General features: G+C 41.0%; 2 protein-coding genes and 1 long non-coding RNA gene across 3 annotated transcripts in view; all 3 read left to right on the top strand.

Moving 5' to 3' along the window:
- gnaz (guanine nucleotide binding protein (G protein), alpha z polypeptide) overlaps positions 1-19,323 on the top strand; it is a 256,720-nt gene that overhangs the window by 47,106 nt on the left and 190,291 nt on the right. The window lies entirely within an intron of this gene.
- Positions 2,440-7,080, top strand: LOC144542466 (uncharacterized). The gene is made up of 2 exons (XR_013507272.1): positions 2,440-2,572; positions 6,734-7,080. It is a non-coding gene; the product is annotated as an uncharacterized LOC144542466 (long non-coding RNA).
- On the top strand, positions 12,173-18,833 carry slc5a1 (solute carrier family 5 member 1). Its single transcript, XM_071913488.2, has 15 exons — positions 12,173-12,307; positions 12,951-13,022; positions 13,431-13,535; positions 13,792-13,851; positions 14,004-14,108; positions 14,226-14,331; positions 14,940-15,020; positions 15,218-15,426; positions 16,312-16,447; positions 16,646-16,753; positions 16,934-17,084; positions 17,178-17,346; positions 17,972-18,187; positions 18,346-18,451; positions 18,619-18,833. The coding sequence occupies exons 1-15, from the start codon at positions 12,173-12,175 to the stop codon at positions 18,831-18,833; spliced, it is 1,974 nt and encodes a 657-aa protein (XP_071769589.1).

Here is a 19,323-nt window from a genome sequence, read left to right as displayed (position 1 = left end):
GAGCCTCACCTCTAATGAAGGCCTGAGGGCCGTCTGCTACATCCAGCTGACCCCCCCCCCCCCCCATACGCCCCCTACCCTGCATGACATCAGCAGCTCCCCGGGTAATTCCCCCTCAGTCTTTGTCATGACTTGTGGTCATAAAGCTCCTCTGTTACTCAACATGGAACTGTGCCCAGAGATGCTGTGGTGATTAAGACTCTGATGGACTAAGCTGGCCTTTAAGTGAATCTTGCCACAGCCTTCTCCTCTGAGTCCCTAGTATTGTGTGTTTATGTCTGAATCCCTCCTGTCCCAATAAAGAAATAAACACTGTGAGGATTACACTACCTGCCTTATTCTGAGGCCACTGGAAGGTCGGGCACAGCTTCCAACACAGCCAGGGTTTTTCCATTTTATCTCAGGTTCAGTTGAGGATCAGGCTTCCTCAGTCGTTGTTGATACTGACCCCTTTGTTAAGGAGAGTAGCATCTCAGCAGGCAGGAGAGAATGGGCAATACATCAGTGTGGGGATGGAAGAGTTTGTTGGAAAGCAGTTCTCATACACATTCCCAACAAAAGCAGCAATAAAGCTCATATAATCTTCCCTATTTAAACCCTGCCTTTGTTTTTTTATGTTGCAAAGTGACATTCACATTAGTTAAAGCATCTCAAGTCGTTTTTATGGCAGGTTAGAAATGAGATCTTTAATTTTGCAACCACATTTGTTTTTGTTTTCCTAAGTGGGTTTCTTGTCCTTAGGTGAAATACTTGCAGGTCAAAAAGTCACAAACATTGCCATGCAATGATAAAATCTTATCAGCTTTGTTAGCAGGGGATTTCTTCATCACAAAGCAGATGATTGTAATAAACCTGAACATGATATAACCATAGGGCGTATTAAGCTATCACTGGGTGTCTATCTTCAGGGTAATAAAGGGCAATTTCATCTCTAAGAACAGTAACTCTGTTTCACTCTCTGTATGTTTTTCTCAATCTCTTTCAGTGTCATGATGTTGCTGTTTGAATGATTTGTTTTTGCGTTTTTGAATATCTGTCTCACTTTGCCACTCATGTTTATACCAAGTTTAAGACAGTTTTATCACATGCATGCAAGTGACACAGCTGTTAGTTTTTTTTGTTTGCATTGACTGCGCAGTGTAACTATCTCTGCATGTCTTCATAGGATCATTGTTCCACACCTGCCACTCCCACTGATACTGTAATGAAATCAATACAAGTAACAGTTTCCCTCCTGTCTGCTTTTTTTTTTTAATTTTTTAAAATCTTTCACTATTATACTTGTTTGCCTTTGCTCAAATGGCTGTCAATGTCTGTCGCTCAAAATTTTCTCTCAAATTTTTCATCTATAGGTTTTCCTATTCAGATCTTGACTTCCTTCCTTTCCCCTTTACTGCATGTTTTAATGTTTGTTATTGCAATTTTGTGTGTCTTAGTCTTGTATTGTGTGTATGTGTGTGCACATGTGCATATCGGCATGTGTATGTTTGTCTGTATGCGTGTTGGGAATGCTGTGACACCTGGCAGTGCTCAGCTTGTGCTGTTTCTGCAGTAGCCTACAGCTGAGCTGAACTGGAAATCTCTGACCACAGCCACCTGTCAGCGCCCCACCAGCAGCTACTGATGAGCTGACAGATGCTACAGAATCAGCTCACCAAGGGCTGCTGTGATGTGCTGCCACACACTGACCTGGACATGTAGAGAACACACACACACACACACACACACACACACACAGACAAAAAAAATGCTCATGTCAAAAACAATGATCTATCTTTCTGTAGAAAACCAGATCAAATATCATAGTAATCAAGTGAGATCACTACTTCAATATCGTTATTTAATAAACCTTCGTCAGTTTCACCAAATGTGCTCTGCATGCTGAACTCCCATCTCATCTCAGCTCCTTCCCGGGAAAAATCCTGTTACGCACAGGAAGTGATGTGTTTGACGCATCAGCGGTTTGTTTGGAAAACCGTGAGCAGCGATAGCCACCATGGCTGAACAAAATAGCGGTCCCTTACTTACAGAAACACGAACTTCATCGACAAGTAATCCAAGGAAAAACAAACAGATTAATCGCTCAGAGGAAGGCAAGCATGCTAAAAAAAGAAAGCGACCTTTCCCGAGCCGAAACCTGCCAAAGATGAAAAACAATACAAGATGAGGAAGGATGATGAGGAGCGACCGTGTAAAACACTCCAAGATGATGAAGAGACACGGAGGAGAGATGCAGGTTGTTTCTCTTTCTTCTTTTGAACTGGTAAGTTTTAGCTAACGTTTTTTAACCGCAGTCGACATTGAGTGTCTTTATTAATATGTTGGGCAAGTTCCTACAATGAGTATGAAACATTATCTCCAAAGGTGTCGCCAAAAGCAAGAAAAACAAGAGTTACTTTAAACTCGCCACTAGGAGGAGAGCTCAAGGAGGGAGAGCTACGTATGTTGGTTTGTCCAAAGCTAGCACTTAAGCTAGTTTTCACTTGTGTTTTTGTTTTACATTGGCTGTGTTTAATGGTTCAAACTCAAGGTGTGCAAAAGGAATAAAGGCGACATCTGGAGGCCGTTGGGGGTAGGTAGGCACACAGTTATGTTTTTCACAAGGCACATGGCATGTTTGCAAACCTATAACCTGCTGGCACCACACATCTGTGCAGCTTCTGTCGAATTATAAATTAGACTTTATGTTTCAGAACGTATTTTCATGTGTAATTATGTCTGTAATACAGGACATAACAGACACTTGTTACACTTAACTGAGTCATGCTCTCAAATTTGCCTACTGTGACTTCCGTGCATAAAATCATGACTGTTTGTTGCGTATTGAATGACATGACTCCTCTTATTAAGTATTGTGGTGTGATGCTTGAACTGTGTAGCTGCTGACTGAAATTGAAAGAGGAACCATAACTGAGAGTGAACAGGGAACAGGGAGACCAGCAGCGACACAGAGACCTGGTGGGTCAACATACTCATGGAAGAATTATTCAATACAATACTCATAATAAATCATGCAGTATTCTTTGATTCTTATGGTAAACTGTGGTTTGTTATTTAGCATGTTGTTCAATTATTCAACCTTTATTTAGTTCATGGAAGAGACACAGAGTTGGGACCCTCTTTTCCAGGGGTGCTGAGATTACAAATAAATAGAGTCGCAGGCAACAAAAGGGGGGAAGAAAGAAAGAGAGAAAATAAATGAATAAATAAACAATTAAACAAAAAGACAATTCTTAAAAGAGAATCACATAGGTTCACATATATCAGTCCATCCTTGCAAGGGAACAGATAGAGATGTAAAGAGTGCATCAATTAAAGCAGGTGCAATTAAGGGTATCCAGTTGATATCCTTGACTGAAAATGTCCCAGGGGAACAAGGGAATCAAATTTCAGCCGTGTGAACCATTCCAAGTCTGTGGAGCGCAAAATTTAAAAGCAGTCTTTCCGAAGTCCGTGGAGACATGTGGAACCTCGAGCATTAGCCAGTCCTGGCTAATTATATGTTGGTTTAGTGTAGACAGCCTGGAACAGGACTTCTATCGCTCATCTTCCTCCTCATCTTCAATGCTCATGAGATCCTAGAGACCATCAAGCACTTCAGATCATTGCTGTGTGTGTGTGTGTGTGTGTGTGTGAGAAAGAGAGGGAGTCTTTGCAGATGTGCTGGTGTGTCATGCATAGTGTAGCCTGCATATTATTTTGACTATTTCCCCTTGATCCTTTTGGTCATTGTCACTGAGATAGGCTTCAGTTAAAGAACTTGATGATATAAAGTGTATGGTTACAAAGGTATGCTGGGTTGTTGAATTTTGGTTTTCAGTTGGATTGGTGTGTGCATTCAGATTTTGTTTTGTCTGTGCTATCTGATACAGGTGTACAGCTGCTAGCTGAACAGAAAGGCCTGACTCTGAACTGTTTCATCAGGTCTGAGGTCAGCCACTGTGGAGGGTGTGGCCACCCAGGGCGTTGCTATTAACATCATGCAAGTGGGACTATGTGATGATGCAAGTGTGATAATGTTCACAGCTTGTATGTAGGAAGGACACTGGAGATTTGCTTCTGGTTCATGGTCGTAGTTTGACACCAAAACATAAACAAAGCACAACGTGTGTGCTTTGTTTATGTACTCACCACTGGTGCTGAAGTAAGATGAATGCTTCCCAGGTGTTCAGTCCACAGGCTCCTCTGCCAGAGTTTACTGAATCATACAGGTATCTAGGCCGAAGTTAATTTAGGAGCATGTGCCTTGTTGACCGGCTGGATGCTCAATCACTGCCCTATTTGCCACAGAAAGCTACAGTATTTTTCCATAGTTTTATGTACTGTGTATAGTGAAGGAATTGCTCCCTTGGTCTGTTTTGTCTCTTTTAAAGATGCTGGATGAAGGCTTGGTGCCCCATAGCAGGCCCCTCTAGTGATGCTGTGTGCACCATTGTCTATGGTTGCTACATCAACAGAAGTGGGAAAGATCATGAATGAGGTTAATGCATGCAAAAGGCATGAAGCTCATTTGCAATTGTTCCATCTAAATGCAGTTGTGCAGATGCTCAAACATGCACACACAAACCCACTTGTATTCACAATTTTATATACAAAGCTTTTATATAATGCTGTCTGTTGGGAAGCTGTTCACACTGTGTGATGGGACAAAGATGGGTTGTCACACAAGGGATCGCACACTACACAATGGTGTCATTCAAAAACATTTTCCCATTCCATTCGTCCCGAACAGATCACTATACATTTACAAAATAGATTTTCTATTGTTTCTTGCTTCATGGTACAGAAGCTACAGTTCACATTTACATTACAAATGTATTTTGAAATGACATCACTACAAGAATAACATGATGAGGAATTTTGTGTGAGTTCTTTCACTTAATTTTGTAATTGCACATTGCCATTTTGTGCCATTTTATATAAGATTTATTACTTCAAATAAAGTTGTATAGCAACTTATCAAGGGTGGAGTTGTTATTGTTAAAAGCAGCTTCCCTTCCAGTTCTTTCTCTTTTACTTCCTCATTGAGCTGAACTCCCATTGGCTGTTACCAGGGTCACTCTCAGATTTCTCAAGCTCAGCCAGGCTGGGCCAGGCTTGTGACAAAAGACACGTCTGAAAAAATCTTATCAGGCTCTGACTGGTCTGGAGTCGTGCTGAAGTCTCCAGCCCGTTCACACTACAGGATAATCTGACCAACTGTTGGGCCCAAGTGCCCCCCCACCCACCCACCCAGCCCTGACTCACCCGACAGTCAGGATGGTCCAGTCAGTGTTAAAATCCTCTAGTGTGACCTAGCCTTAATCCACACAGGGCGCTGGCCTCATTCCAGTGATTGATTCTCATTCAAGCGAATATTGATTGTTCTCATTTAGAGATTTCCAGCAGCCATTTGTAACGAGAGCAGTTCAATAACTTCCATCTCACTCCCTCACATCTAGTCCTCTCCACCCCATCCAGGCTGTAGCATTTTGTTGGCATTTTAGAGCATGCTGTGGTAGTCGTGGCTGTATTACAGTAACACTACTGTGTTCACAGTCCTCTGCTGTTGCTCTGCCTTTGTGGAACATTAACACAACACAAATTATTGTGAGATTGTTGGCTGGATTTGAACCACTCCCTGTACTCTTTCACCAAAATTTAATTTCTTGCAATTGAATTTTATAATGTATGATAGTATGCTTAAAATGATTAAGCTCTGAATTCCTTGTTATAATTGATGATTTTGCAGCAACAAGCCTTTCCCTGTCCTTTCCTCTCGAACACTTTGGGCTGGTTGCTTAGCATGGAATAGACCTGAAGCTGAGTTTGTTCATTGGACAGCCTCCCCACTAATTGGATTTACAGTGATGGATTTTATGTATCCAGAAAACATTTCCTTGACCTGGGGAAAATACAATGTGTGTCTATATTTTTGCAAGCAATTTATGCTGACCATTATTCACAGCACTGCATTGGATTGAGTTTTTAAATACAAATAGAGTAGTAACTTAATCGCTGTTTGTATTGATAGATCCTTTTAGTGCCTGCTGTATAAATAATTTTACAGCTTGCCAAAGTTTTGTATTTAACAGGAATTTCAAGAAAACAAAAGGCAATATTTGCATATTGTGACCACTGATTTTCATCATTAACTCAAACATATCATCTCCACCTATTTATCTCTTATACCTATCTATTTTGCCTCCACCTTTCACCCCTTTATCTCACTCATTTTCCTTTATGCCAATCCATTTTTAAAAAAAGTCAATCTTTCTATTCATTCCCTTGCTTCCTCTCTCTGTCGCTCCTCTCCTTTCGTTTCCCCACAGCGAACAGAAGATGGTCACCTTTGACATGGATGTCAATATTAATTATAATAGCTAAAATGTTATTATATAACATTAGATAATAAGATTCCAAGTCATTTCTCATTTACCTTTCAGTGTATTTTGATTCTCTACACACTGCCATGGCCACAAATACATGTGCAGCAAGAAAATAATCTGTAACTATTGCCATTTAAATCAGAAATAAGAAAAAAGTAACATTTTTGTCATCCATGAAATGGTAATATGCTCCACATGTACACTGGGTATACATTTATTTACGGGATATCTCCCTTAATATGAAATTGGCATCATCATTAAGATGGCTTCAAGCTGCTGTGTGTAGATCATGGAATGGAAGCTGTTCTTAATATTTTATACCTTATTGTATATCTGATGTATTGTTATGGATTTTTCATCCACAGATAAGATTTTGATCATGGGAGACCGCTACATCCAGCAAACGGAGAGCGTCACAGACCGTGCGTACCAACGTTGGGACGGGACCGGTCCCTCAGAGGTGGAGCAACTCTGGACGTCCTGCTCATTCACTGTGGTGGCAAACACCTGAGCGAGAACAGCAGTCTGAAACTCGCAGCAGCGATGAAGGAGGACCTGCATGGATGAAAATCACCCTCTGGCTAATGCCAGTCCAGGGAAGTTTGACAAGACCAGAAAGTGGGCGAACAGTGTTGTGGCTACATTTGTTCATGGTTTAGGTGGGAGCCTTGTTGTATGTCATCCTCGCATTAAATTTGATATCGCTGCCCTATTTTTATGTGATGGAGTCATTTCACCCCTATGGGAAATTATGTGTTTCTAACATTGCTCAGTCGCTTAAAGCTTAAATCCAGGAAAGGTCAAACTGCCTTTAATGGGTTTTTAAGTGCTCATAAGGCTCATAAGACAGGTCATAAGGCGGGTCAGAAGTCTGGCAGTTTCTCTAATAACTTTAAACATTTTTTCCATGAAGCCCATAAATAGGCCAGAGTTTCATGCTTTATGTGACAGGCAATATGTTTTTTTTACAATGTATATCTCTGTAAATATGGTGGTGTATATATTTATTGTAAATAGTTTCTTTATTACAAATTACATTATTAGGCATAACATTGTTCAACCTTACTGTCACTGCTCCTCCTCTCCTCCCCTCTCTCTTCTCCCCAGCCTTACCAACCGATTCCCTTCTCAGCAGCAACATTCAGATAGATCTGGCTGTTTCTATTGCAATTTGTTTTTTTATTTCGACTGGTTTTTATAGGCCTATATTATATTTTAGATTGTATTTTTAAAAACACATGGCAGTCTATTGGGTTTTACGATAAGTGGTACTCTCAAAATTTTATGTTACTGCAAATAACAATCACATTTCAATAGGTTTAGCTCATGCAACACCCTGTGGCCTAGATGTGAAATAACAGCATACATTTTGCAGTTTCATTCCTCATTCATTGAGTGCAGATGAAGAAGACCCTTCTTCCTTTGTGGAACACAACACAGGGAACACCAGAAATTATTATCATGCGACTGGAATCTCAAGGATGTAGATAAATTAACTTTTCTGAAGTTTTTTAATTCTATGATTCAAAATTCTGACACTTGAAAGATGGGTTGAAAATCAAAGTTGTAATACTCTAAAACATCAACAGTCTAAACATAAAAAAAAAAACAAGTAGAAGTGGGTCATCAACTCAGGACCTCTGCTATGAAATGAGATAAAATGAGAATATTCCTGTGTATTTATCATCTATCAGCGGAGCATTCAGGACCGATTTTCCCTCTTAGCTAATAGTTTGGTGACCTACATCTAATAATTTATCTCATTGACAAAATAATAACATCTTGTCAGTCCCTACATATAATCATTTATCACACTGACTGAGTAATAATATCTTGTCAGTCATCAGTCATTGCTCTAATTTGTCCCCAGAAATTTTGTAGATATTAGCAAGTTTGGAAATTTTGGTGGCAAATTAAATTAGATGCAAGGACTTTGTCATAGGCTGACTTGGTTTAGTGGACTGACGCCCTTGCGTACAACTGGCTCAGATTTAGTCCATTGGTAGGCCTAGACTATCCAAACAGCAAAACGTTACTCTTACACCTTTACACCTATCTATTTACGCCTATCTGGCTGAGGTGGCCACAAATGAGAAGAGCGCTGCTGCTGTCGAATCCTCTGAAGGAGCCTACAAATATCAGCAAAACAATGGCAGTCACCTGCTTGGCACTCGACTTCTCTGTCTTCGACTATGAGACCAGGCCAGTCAGCTGGGAAAAAGAGGCCTTTGATGAGGCCGTTAGATACCTCAACGATCTGAATGAGGACTCCTGTAAGGTGCTGCAGCTGCTGAGGCACAACCTGACCTTGCAGACCAGGAACCCTGGCCCAGCGAACAGCAGGACAGTGAGGGGGGGAGAGGCCGACAACTGAGACCAGCTCTTCACTGGATGGTTCACCGGATAGTTCTTTAGTTAAAATAACTGCTTCCCTTCTTCCACCACTTCCCAATTTTCTTTACTCTTTTCTCCATACAACACTTTCTATTCCTCTGCCTCATAGTCTGTGTCACTGAAATGCTCATTTCAGACTTCAGAGTAGAAAGTGTGTGTTCCCTTTCAGTCAGGAGGCCCAATTAATGTAAGAGTGGAATTATTATAAACTTCCTCAGGCCCTATGTGAAGTTCAGCAATCATGCCCAAAAGGCATTTGGGGATTTTTTTTTTTTTACATCATGGGCGGTCTAGCCTTCCCTTTGGACTCATATGATACATCCACTTGAAACTTGCACAGAAAGGAGAGAGGAAAATACATATTTTTTTTGTGGTCTTGGATGTGTTGTTGTACCTCCCCACTTCTTGGCTTTGTACTTAGCCCAAACAGTTCCATGCATCGCAGCCTCCCAAATTCCTATCTTATCCTCAACAGAACAGTGGATCAAGTTGAATGCTGTCTGCCCTGTGTGTGTTTTGTATATATACAGTACATGGACTCCTATTTCTAAGCTATTTCTAAAGCCTGCGAAGGGGTTTGGGCTGCCTGTTAAGGCTAGGTCACGCTTGAGGAGTGTAATGCCGACTCTAAGCCCGACTGGACCATCCCGAACATTGGGGTGAGTCGGGGCTGGGGGAGGCACCTGGGCCTGACGGTCGGCACAGATTATCCTGTAGAGTGAACTGGCTGAAAACTGGAGACTCTGGCCCTTTGCCCAACAAGACTTTTTCAAACATGTTTGGTTTCGTCAGGCCCAGTCTCTGATCTGATGGTCCCCAGCATGACACACCGTGCTGTTTGTGTGGTCACAAGGGGTTAACTCTTTTCCTCTTAATCTTCCAGGCTTGTTGTTATGTGACTGAACATCCCATTAATGGATAAAATGTGTTCCATTACCAACTGAAAGGGAATAACAGATCATGATCTAACCACACTTCCCTGAAGGAGGGACGGGACCCCATCTCTGTTAAGTGCACATGGGAACTTGGGAGGGCAGGGCCTTGGGTGATGTCCGATGTCCGATCCGTTCAAAGCTCGTAGGTTATGACCTCCACCACCACACACACACACACACACACACACACACACACACACACAAATGTCACTGTTTGATACTTTGTTTTCCTTGACTTGAACCCCATCACTTGTTTGTGTGTTTTTTCTCTATTCCGTGCCTGTTTCCATTTATTCTCAGATCTTTCATTTTGTCATTTCGTGAAATGCTAGTCCATGGTGAATGTGTATGTATGGCAGCCATTTTCACAGATGACTAGATCTATGTTTAAAGGCTGATTGGACAGTGTCTGGAGTTCCACTTGTGCAAGTGCATTTTGTCATTAAATATATAATGTGTGGTCATTAAAAGAACGCCATTAAAATATTACATACAACATGAGCATGCTCCACAGGTATATGCCTCTTCCTGCGGAGTGATTTATTTTTAATTGTGCTGGCCTTGATTTCTGTTTGTATAGCCTGCTGGTTTGTGTGTGTGTGTGTATGTGTGTGTGTGTGTGTGTGTGTGTGTGTGTGTGTATTCTGCGTCCACTGCGTGAGTCTGCCTTCTAGATCTGTTTCGGTATCCTTTAGAGACCCCTAGTGGTTGCTGATAGTACTTGATACTTAATGCGTTTTCTTCATGCATTCCATCTTTTATATTTTTCAGACAACTAGCACAAATCAAACATGCCTTTATTTGGAGCGGGTGTAACATGATGACTGCAGCAGCTGAAAAATTATTTGCATCACTGCAAGCTTGTTGGTGCTTTTGTCATCCTGATATGAGTGAATATACAAAGTTGAAGACTGGTCTGGCTCTCCATTTGCTACAAAACAACAAAAAACCCAAAACAATGATGGGATGAGGTATTATGAGCCACCTTTGTGGAGAATTGATGTATGATCAGTAATTTAGAAAAATAAAAGTTTTAAGAGATCACTATTATATGCATTGAAAATCAGATATGGTAATCGTCATCTTTCTCTGTTGCACCGTCCTTCAAACCTCAGGCACTCAGTTTGAAGTGAAATGAGTAATAATTAACACACTCAAGCGCATTAAGGAGAAAGAGAATGCTTAGTATTCACTATGGGTGTGGCGAGATGGGGGTTAAAGTGCCTCATATTTGCCTTGGACTTTAATAAAACTATAGTTCCTTGTTGACTGACCTGAGATTAAAAGTGAAGGTCATGGATTTGATTCAAATAATATTCTCTCTATAAAGAAGAATGAGAAACGATATTCAATGCGCCTACAGGACCTGTTGTTTTAAATCAAAGACGTAGCATTCAATTAAGCAGCTAATTGTTTCAGTTAATTGGTTTGTGCTTCCTCTCGTAGCCCTTGATTGACCTGCAACAGTAATGACTGACAGATTTGTTATCAAAAACTTCACTTATCTGTTATGCCTGTTTACGGACAAAGTTCTCACAGTCAGAGTGTCAGGATTCAGTTGTTGTTGATTCAGTGTAGTAAATAGTAGCCTAATCATTACACTGGATAGTTTTTCTGTATTGTAACTTTTCTGTATGTATTGTAAACTGTCATTTATTAGTCAATAAAACTAACTAAATTAACAATTTGGTAACATTTTATCAAGATCAACATAATGATTGTTGTATTTTATTTATGTCTACTGTTTATTGCTGCTCTGCATGTCTGCATGTATCAAAAGATGGTTGTGGTCAGTACTGCTTGGCTGTGTGTTGTTGCTTCATGTTGCTTGCATGGCTATATGTGCTGAAATGGTGTTTGTTGTTGCTGTATTATTGTACTGATGTTTTGCTGTTTCCTGTTGCTCTGCATGGCTTGTGTTCTGTCTTGAGAATTCTTGTTTTGTTGCTGTTGCTGTCTCTATGGCGTCTTGTCGTCTTCGTCCTTATAAATAAACAAACTTACAAACTTACAAATGAATTGAGTTGATGATGTAGTTTATCTGTCAGTCCTTTGTTTAACAGGAACACTTGGTCCTTCTCTCCAGGTATTTCCTTGTAGGGTTGATTATTAACAACATTATTTGCGAAAAGCTTACACATTTTTACATATTACTTTTTACATTCATGAAACAGCAAGATTATTGGCACATCCAGGTGCAGTGTCAACCAAACATGATATCTGGAAATGTATAGAATAACCCCCTCCCCCATCCTCCCAGCCCACCCAGCCTTCTCAGTCACTCTCTCTCTCTCTCTCTCTCTCTCTCTCTCTCTCACTCACACACACACACACACACACACGCACACACACACACACACACACACACCTCCACCTGCTTGTTGACCAGAGGTACATAAGTGTCTGTGCAGGTGATCCATTCAGACAGGAGAGACCTCTGCAACACTCCTGTCCTCTGTTCACCCTCTCACAAAAATGACTCAGGATTACTTTGGATTCTCCTTAATAAGGAGCAATGGGGGGAACAATTCAACAGTCGCCCTCAACAATCCAGCAGATATATCTGTTATTGTGATTTACTTTCTGGTTGTCTTGGCTGTTGGAGTATGGGTGAGTTGCTCAGTCTTTTGGTTAAACATTGTGTAAATCCATAAAAAAAAGTTCCTGTGAATAGCTAACTCCTCATCAGTCATACAGAGAGTCATTGTTTGTTCAATGTTAGATATCAATTGTCAATGTTATACAGCAATTCTCAATGGATTTAGAGTAAAATGTCCATTGTGGCACTAATAATTCCTCCAATTTGGGAGAAAACTAAATACTGATAAGTTGTAAGAGATAGACACCACACAGCAACAAAAGCATACTATTTTCCACACCTTTACACTTCACACCATAGCAGCACTTTTCCTAAAGAGTAATTGAGTTGTAATGGAATGCACTTTGCAATCACAGCACCTTAGTCAATACACATTTGGTTCACTGTCATTTTATGGCATATCAGAGGATCAAAGTGTGCACTTTCTAAATTAAGATTTATATTGCCATAGGATAATTTGTATGCAGTAACTCTGCTGTGTTCTTTCACTCTTCCGATTTGTTCACTTGCAGCTGCTGAAATGTGTGTATAAAATGTAATCATTAACAAGGTATATCCAGTGACAGTTGAAATACTGGTGTGAGAGGCCTTCCTTGCTATATGGTATGTATGTATTTATGAGAATTTACAAAATGTCCCCTTCACGCATTGCAGGCCATGGTCCGCACCAACCGAGCCACAGTCGGTGGCTTCTTTCTGGCAGGGCGCAGCATGGTGTGGTGGCCGGTGGGTATCCAGCCGCCCACAACAAGATACACAGTCATTATAAAGCTGATTAAGATTAAGTTCTTCCTTACTCTTCTAATCTATCTGGACTGTATCGGAAACTTGATGTGCCACATGGTTTGCACTGACAAATGATTTGATAACATGCTGGTAATTGGTGGTATAAATTATGAAGCAATAAACATTTCTGGGAGTATTATAGTCATGTCCTTTGTGTGACATCAGGTTTGTATTAACATTCAAAAGTAAGTCATCCAATAACTTTTTGAGTCATCAGCTGGGCTTTTCTTTGGAACTATAATCTCAATTCTTTTTTTATTTTGTTTTCAAATGAACAACAAAAATGATATGATCATTTGAAAGATTATGCATGCACATTCATGATAAATATATTCTTCCCTTCTCAAGATAGGAGCGTCGCTCTTTGCTAGCAACATTGGCAGCGGGCACTTTGTAGGAATTGCTGGCACTGCTGCTGCTTCTGGAATAGCCATCGGAGGATTTGAATGGAATGTGAGTAGCAGTAATCTGATGTACCAGTTATACTATCACTTCTTACACAAATGTAGTCCTAACCTCTGACACAGATAGTATCACTTGCCTCTGTCAGGAGGGCTGATATATCTGTAGATTATTGTGCGCATTTCATCATTTTCTGGACGGAAGGAAACAGATTGACAATAGAGGGACTTCATCTTAACAGGAACATATTTGAGTATTTGGCATTAATTGTGCATTAACTGTGTCCTTGCATGTTTGTGTGTTTCAGGCCCTCATAGTGGTCGTCATTCTGGGATGGCTCTTTGTGCCCATCTATATTAAAGCTGGGGTAAAGACAACACACGTGTCCACATGCTTGATATACAACAGACCATCCTCTTTATACATGTCCATTTCCCCTATTGTCCAAATGTGCATTTATGGCATTTGTAACCTTATTTCATAATGTACAGTTTACTCATGAGCTCTGGGTGTGTTTAGGTGGTCACCATGCCTGAGTACCTGAAGAAGAGGTTTGGAGGACAGCGCATTCGGATCTATCTCTCTGTGCTGTCACTTTTCCTGTATGTTTTCACCAAGATCTCAGTAAGTCACTCTGAAAGCGAACTGCCTACAACTTATTTTGTATTTCAGAATATTTCATCCATGTGACAGTAGTGATTATTATTGATTGACCCTTTTTTTCTTCTCCCCTCCTTTCAGGCAGATATGTTCTCTGGCGCCATTTTTATCAACCAGGCTCTTGGGTTGAATATCTACCTTGCTGTTGTCCTGCTGTTACTGATCACTGCTCTGTACACCGTCACAGGTTTGACTGCTTCTCTTATGTACATACAGCGCATTCGCTTCCTGTTTTCCACTGAAGAGTCACAGATTGGTTTTTCTCGTAAACCAATGGAAGAAGTCTTATCTACATTATGAATGGTACCATGCCTAAGGGGTAAAGTCTTCCCAGTGTATATGGCCATATGTGGATCTCTAAAGTCTTCCAAGATCGACAACACACACACACACACATGCTCTTGGCTAGTTTATCTGCTCCGTATTATTATGGTTAATTACCCATGCACTGTGATAAGGAGCAGACCTTCTGCTGTTCTGTAATGAAGCATCCACACCTGAACTTTAGCTTTACTGGATGACCAGAGAGAGAGCACTTATGTAACACTGTTTCTTTTTTTAATTTGATATAATTAATAGGATCATGTACACATCAGTCATGCATTAAATAAAATCATTGAAGTTAACGCATAAAGTTTCCAAAACCTATCTCCAATGTGGTCCTCTTTTAAAAGACAAGAAGGCTAAGAAACACACATGAAAAATGTTTTCATGTGTGTACATTAGTGGTTATAGAATGTATTGATACTGAATATCTATGTTAATTTGATAATAACACCATATAATGCAACTCAGGTGGATTGGCTGCAGTGATCTACACAGATACCTTACAGACCGTCATCATGGTTGTTGGATCATTCATCCTTATGGGCTTTGGTAATATGGTATTTTCCATCACCTTTTTTTAAAATCTTTTTAGTCTTTTGCTTTTATCCTCCTCAGTGGCTTTTAAAAATTTGTTTGATTATTTATTGTAAGCATTGTCTTTATGAAGCCCAAGCTGACAGGACATCAATACTACTCCAACTTAACTGGTCATGGTAACTTAGTCTATCTTCCACTCGTTTCCTCAGCCTTCAATGAGGTGGGGGGGTATGAGAGCTTTCAAGAGCGCTACATGACAGCTGTCCCTGCTGCCACTACTAACATCAGTGAAGACTGCTACGAGCCTCGGGCAGATTCCTTCCACATCTTTAGGAATGCGGTGACAGGAGACCTCCCGTGGCCGGGCCTGGTGTTTGGACTCACCATTCAGGCCACCTGGTACTGGTGCACTGATCAGGTAGGGCAAGCAAATGGGCTGTACTATTAGGATAGTTTACACGGGCTTATGGGCTCCAATGCTAGGGTATTATGTATGACCTATGATGCTCCTACTGTAAATGTGCTGCATTGTTAGGATACTTTAGATGTGCTGACTCGGTGGCAGCAATACTACAGACAACCCATGATCATAAACACACACACACACACACACACACACACACACACACGCATATACACACGTTTGCACACACATTTGTGTGTCTTTATCTTGCCAGACGGCACTCAACTGGCCTCAGTTTGAGAAAGTGCTGTAAGAGGAGAGGCATGCTTTTAGTTAGACCTAAATGCACTCCCATAGAACTAGATAAGATTAACAGCCAGACCCTCCAAATGACTCTCAGGAAGAACTAGATGTTAATTCCCATTTCCATATACAGTGCACACATACTATTCTTAGACCTACTATAAGCTAATATTCCCCATTCAATTAACAGAGTGCAATACTTATCAGTGTGTCAGTGTCTATCAATCATATCTAATTGGCTTCCTTGGCTCACATGTTACATCTCCTCTGCTAAGAAATTTGGGTTGAGCCCGAAATCGAAAAACATTTTATTTGGTAACACATACTGATGCATGCCGATACATCTGAGAAGTGATGACAAGCAAAATATACCTTTTCCTTCAAAGCTGCTACAGGTTTTTTGCTATTCATGGGATTACCTGACCTAAGGTAATCATGCCACAAAGCACCATTGACACAAATCCCTTCCTCTCTTTCTCCATTCTGCCTCCTACTCTCCCTCTATCCATCTTTCCGTCTGTTCACCCATCCACTCCACCATACATTGTATCATGAAGGCATTAACCTTCTCCTCCTGTGCCATGGCCTCTCCTGCAGGTGATCGTCCAGCGCTGCCTCTCAGCCAAGAACCTCTCTCATGTTAAGGCTGGCTGTATCTTATGCGGCTACCTGAAGCTGCTGCCTATGTTCCTCATGGTTTTCCCCGGCATGATGAGCAGGATCCTCTACCCTAGTGAGTGTGTTGGAGAGGTTCTTGGTAGAAATGTAGTTGAGATGTGGAGAGAAATGAGAAAAGTACCACGGATAACCTTGCTTTTGCAGTTAACTGTGTCACTGGTGTTGCTGTTGACGCCCAAGTACCTGACTTCACACATTATGGTGGAACTATACATGTCCTGGCATCCTGCTGATCTGTGCCACTCTTTTCTAGATGAAGTGGCATGTGTGGAACCGGAAGAATGTTTAAAGTACTGTGAGGCCAGTGTGGGCTGCACCAACATTGCTTATCCCAAACTGGTGGTGGACCTCATGCCTGATGGTGAGCAAGAGGCTAAAGACTCTAGTCAGTCAGCTGAGAATGCCAGCCTTCACAGTGCTTTTAGGTTTAAAAAATTGCCAGTTAGCTAATGCAATATGCCCCCCATTAAAGTAGACACATTTTCCTCCTAGCCCTTCTTCTCCCTTCCTCATCTTTATCTTTTTATTATGTCTGCTCCAGGTCTGCGAGGTCTTATGCTGTCTGTGATGCTGGCGTCTCTGATGAGCTCCCTGACCTCCATCTTCAACAGTGCCAGCACTCTCTTTACCATGGACATCTACACCAAGATTCGCAGCTCCGCCACCGAGAAGGAACTCATGATTGCTGGCAGGTAAATGGCAGTTGTGCGCGTGTGTCACTGTCTCTGTTTCTGTGTGTGGATGTGTTTAGTATGATTTCTTATGATTGTTATTTGTGTGTGTAGAGTGTTTATCTTGGTCCTGATCGGAGTGAGCATAGCATGGATCCCTATAGTGCAGTCGGCCCAGAGTGGCCAGCTGTTTGACTACATCCAGTCCATTACCAGCTACCTGACGCCGCCCATTGCTGCTGTCTTCATGCTCGCCATCTTCTGCAAACGCGTCAACGAATCTGTGAGTTGCCACTTCAATCGTCTCTTAATTTACCTGGGTAACACTTTATTTGGATGTTGATACTCAACTATCAGGTGACAAAAAGTAGATGTTCAATAAAGACTATGTAACCCTGACCTTAGCCTAATACTAACCCTAACCCTGACCCTAACCCCAACCCTAACCTGACTCTATTTCTAACATTAACCCTAAGATCAACCCTAGTCCAGACACTGAATACTTATGTACTACTTTCACATGATTGAGTATCACTTGAAACTCAGTAGACTTTTTAGTGACACATTATAGTCACTCTATAGGAAGTTGAGCATCAACATTGGACCATCCAAATAAAGTGTGATGTTTACCTGTTTCAAAGGACAATACCAGTTTAATAGCAAAATGATCTGCTCTCAGTTATTCAACTTTTAATGTGGGGACAAATGCAGTTTATTTAAATTTATAAGATATATTATATTTATATGATCTTTAGCAATTACTGGCCAAAGGTCTGTAGTAACACTTCTTTTTACTGCTTCCTCCTACAAGTGCTTGTGTAATTAGATGGTCTGTGACAATAAGGCTGTTGAGCAACATGGGCTGCTGAAGAATTTACCTTTTTCTCTCTTGTTCCTTCTTTCCTCAGGGTGCATTTTATGGCCTCCTCATAGGCCTATTTATCGGCCTGTCCAGGATGATTACTGAGTTTGCCTATGGGACAGGCAGCTGCGTTAACCCTAGCAACTGTCCTACAATCATATGTGGAGTTCACTACCTCTACTTCTCCATTATCCTATTTGTCATCTCCTGTATCCTCATCCTGGGAATCTCCCTCATGACCAAGCCCATCGCTGACAAACATGTATGTTACCAACTTATTAGTAGCTCAGTCAGTATGCATATCCATATCACCTTACCCAAATTTGACTGTTCCCCCCTCATCACTGGAAGTGAGTGAAGACACTGCCGTCACGCTAACTTGATAATAATTTGTTTCCACCTCCATGTCTTATTGTCTAGTTGTATCGGTTGTGTTGGAGCCTGAGGAACTGTAAGGAGGAGAGAGTGGACCTTGAAGCAGATGATTGGGTGGATAATCAAGAATCCAACTCGATGGATATAGAAGGTAATCAGCAAACATATAAAGCCTTGTATAAAAACAAACACACTTGGATGCACTCACACATGCATACACACTCACATGCGCACACAGACACGCTTGTAGGCGTTCACACACCCACACACACACACACACAGATTTTCTTCAACCCCTGTGTTTCTCTTTCATCGCAGAGCCCACTGAGGAGCAAAACTTGTGCAAGAAGGCGGTGATGTGCTTCTGCGGCCTGGAGCAGAAAAAAGGCCCGAAGCTGAGTCCAGAGGAGCAGGCTGAGCTGCAGAGGAAACTCACAGACACCACAGAGGTGCCGCTATGGAGGAATGTTGTCAATGCTAACGCCATCATCCTCCTGTGTGTGTGTATTTTCTTCCATGGTTTCTACGGTTAAAATGCTGGACTGATTGGTTTATGGCTAAATGGCTGATTTATATTTGAGTGACTAAATGTAATTTATGGCCAAATGGATAGCTCAGTTACCTCCTAAACTAAGATAATACTTCTCAACACTCCATAGTATCTTTATTACGTAAGTAGCAGTTGGCCACTGAACTCCCCAGAGACATTAAAAAAAAATATATATATATATATAGTAATATTGTGTAATAAATACTAAGTTATTTCATTACTGTACACCTTGCTGGTATAAAATGTTGATGGTCATCTCAGTGAAAGTAAACAGTAATATCACAATATTAATAAAATTTAGTGCGAAAACATGGTAAAATCAGTTTACTGCATGTATTGCACTGCAAAAGCACATACTACACATTGCACACATTAATGTTTTATTTGTACATTGAACATTGTACATTGTCAACATTACCCAGGAGTTTACTCCTCCGGCTTTGCTTTGGTTATGGTGAATGTAAGCATACAAG

Source organism: Centroberyx gerrardi, chromosome 2 (assembly GCF_048128805.1).
Source record: "Centroberyx gerrardi isolate f3 chromosome 2, fCenGer3.hap1.cur.20231027, whole genome shotgun sequence".
Taxonomy (NCBI): domain Eukaryota; kingdom Metazoa; phylum Chordata; class Actinopteri; order Beryciformes; family Berycidae; genus Centroberyx; species Centroberyx gerrardi.
The sequence above is the reverse complement of the archived record's forward strand: the minus strand, read 5'-3'. Positions and strand labels throughout refer to the sequence as shown.

What these genes read in the sequence shown, in the direction of transcription:
- slc5a1 (XM_071913488.2), top strand. Translation starts at nt 12,173, where the DNA reads ATGACTCAGGATTACTTTGGATTCTCCTTAATAAGGAGCAATGGGGGG. An exon ending in GAGCAGGATCCTCTACCCTA is followed by an intron (nt 16,448 to 16,645) that starts GTGAGTGTGTTG and finishes ACTCTTTTCTAG; the next exon opens with ATGAAGTGGCATGTGTGGAA. An exon ending in GAACTCATGATTGCTGGCAG is followed by an intron (nt 17,085 to 17,177) that starts GTAAATGGCAGT and finishes TTGTGTGTGTAG; the next exon opens with AGTGTTTATCTTGGTCCTGA.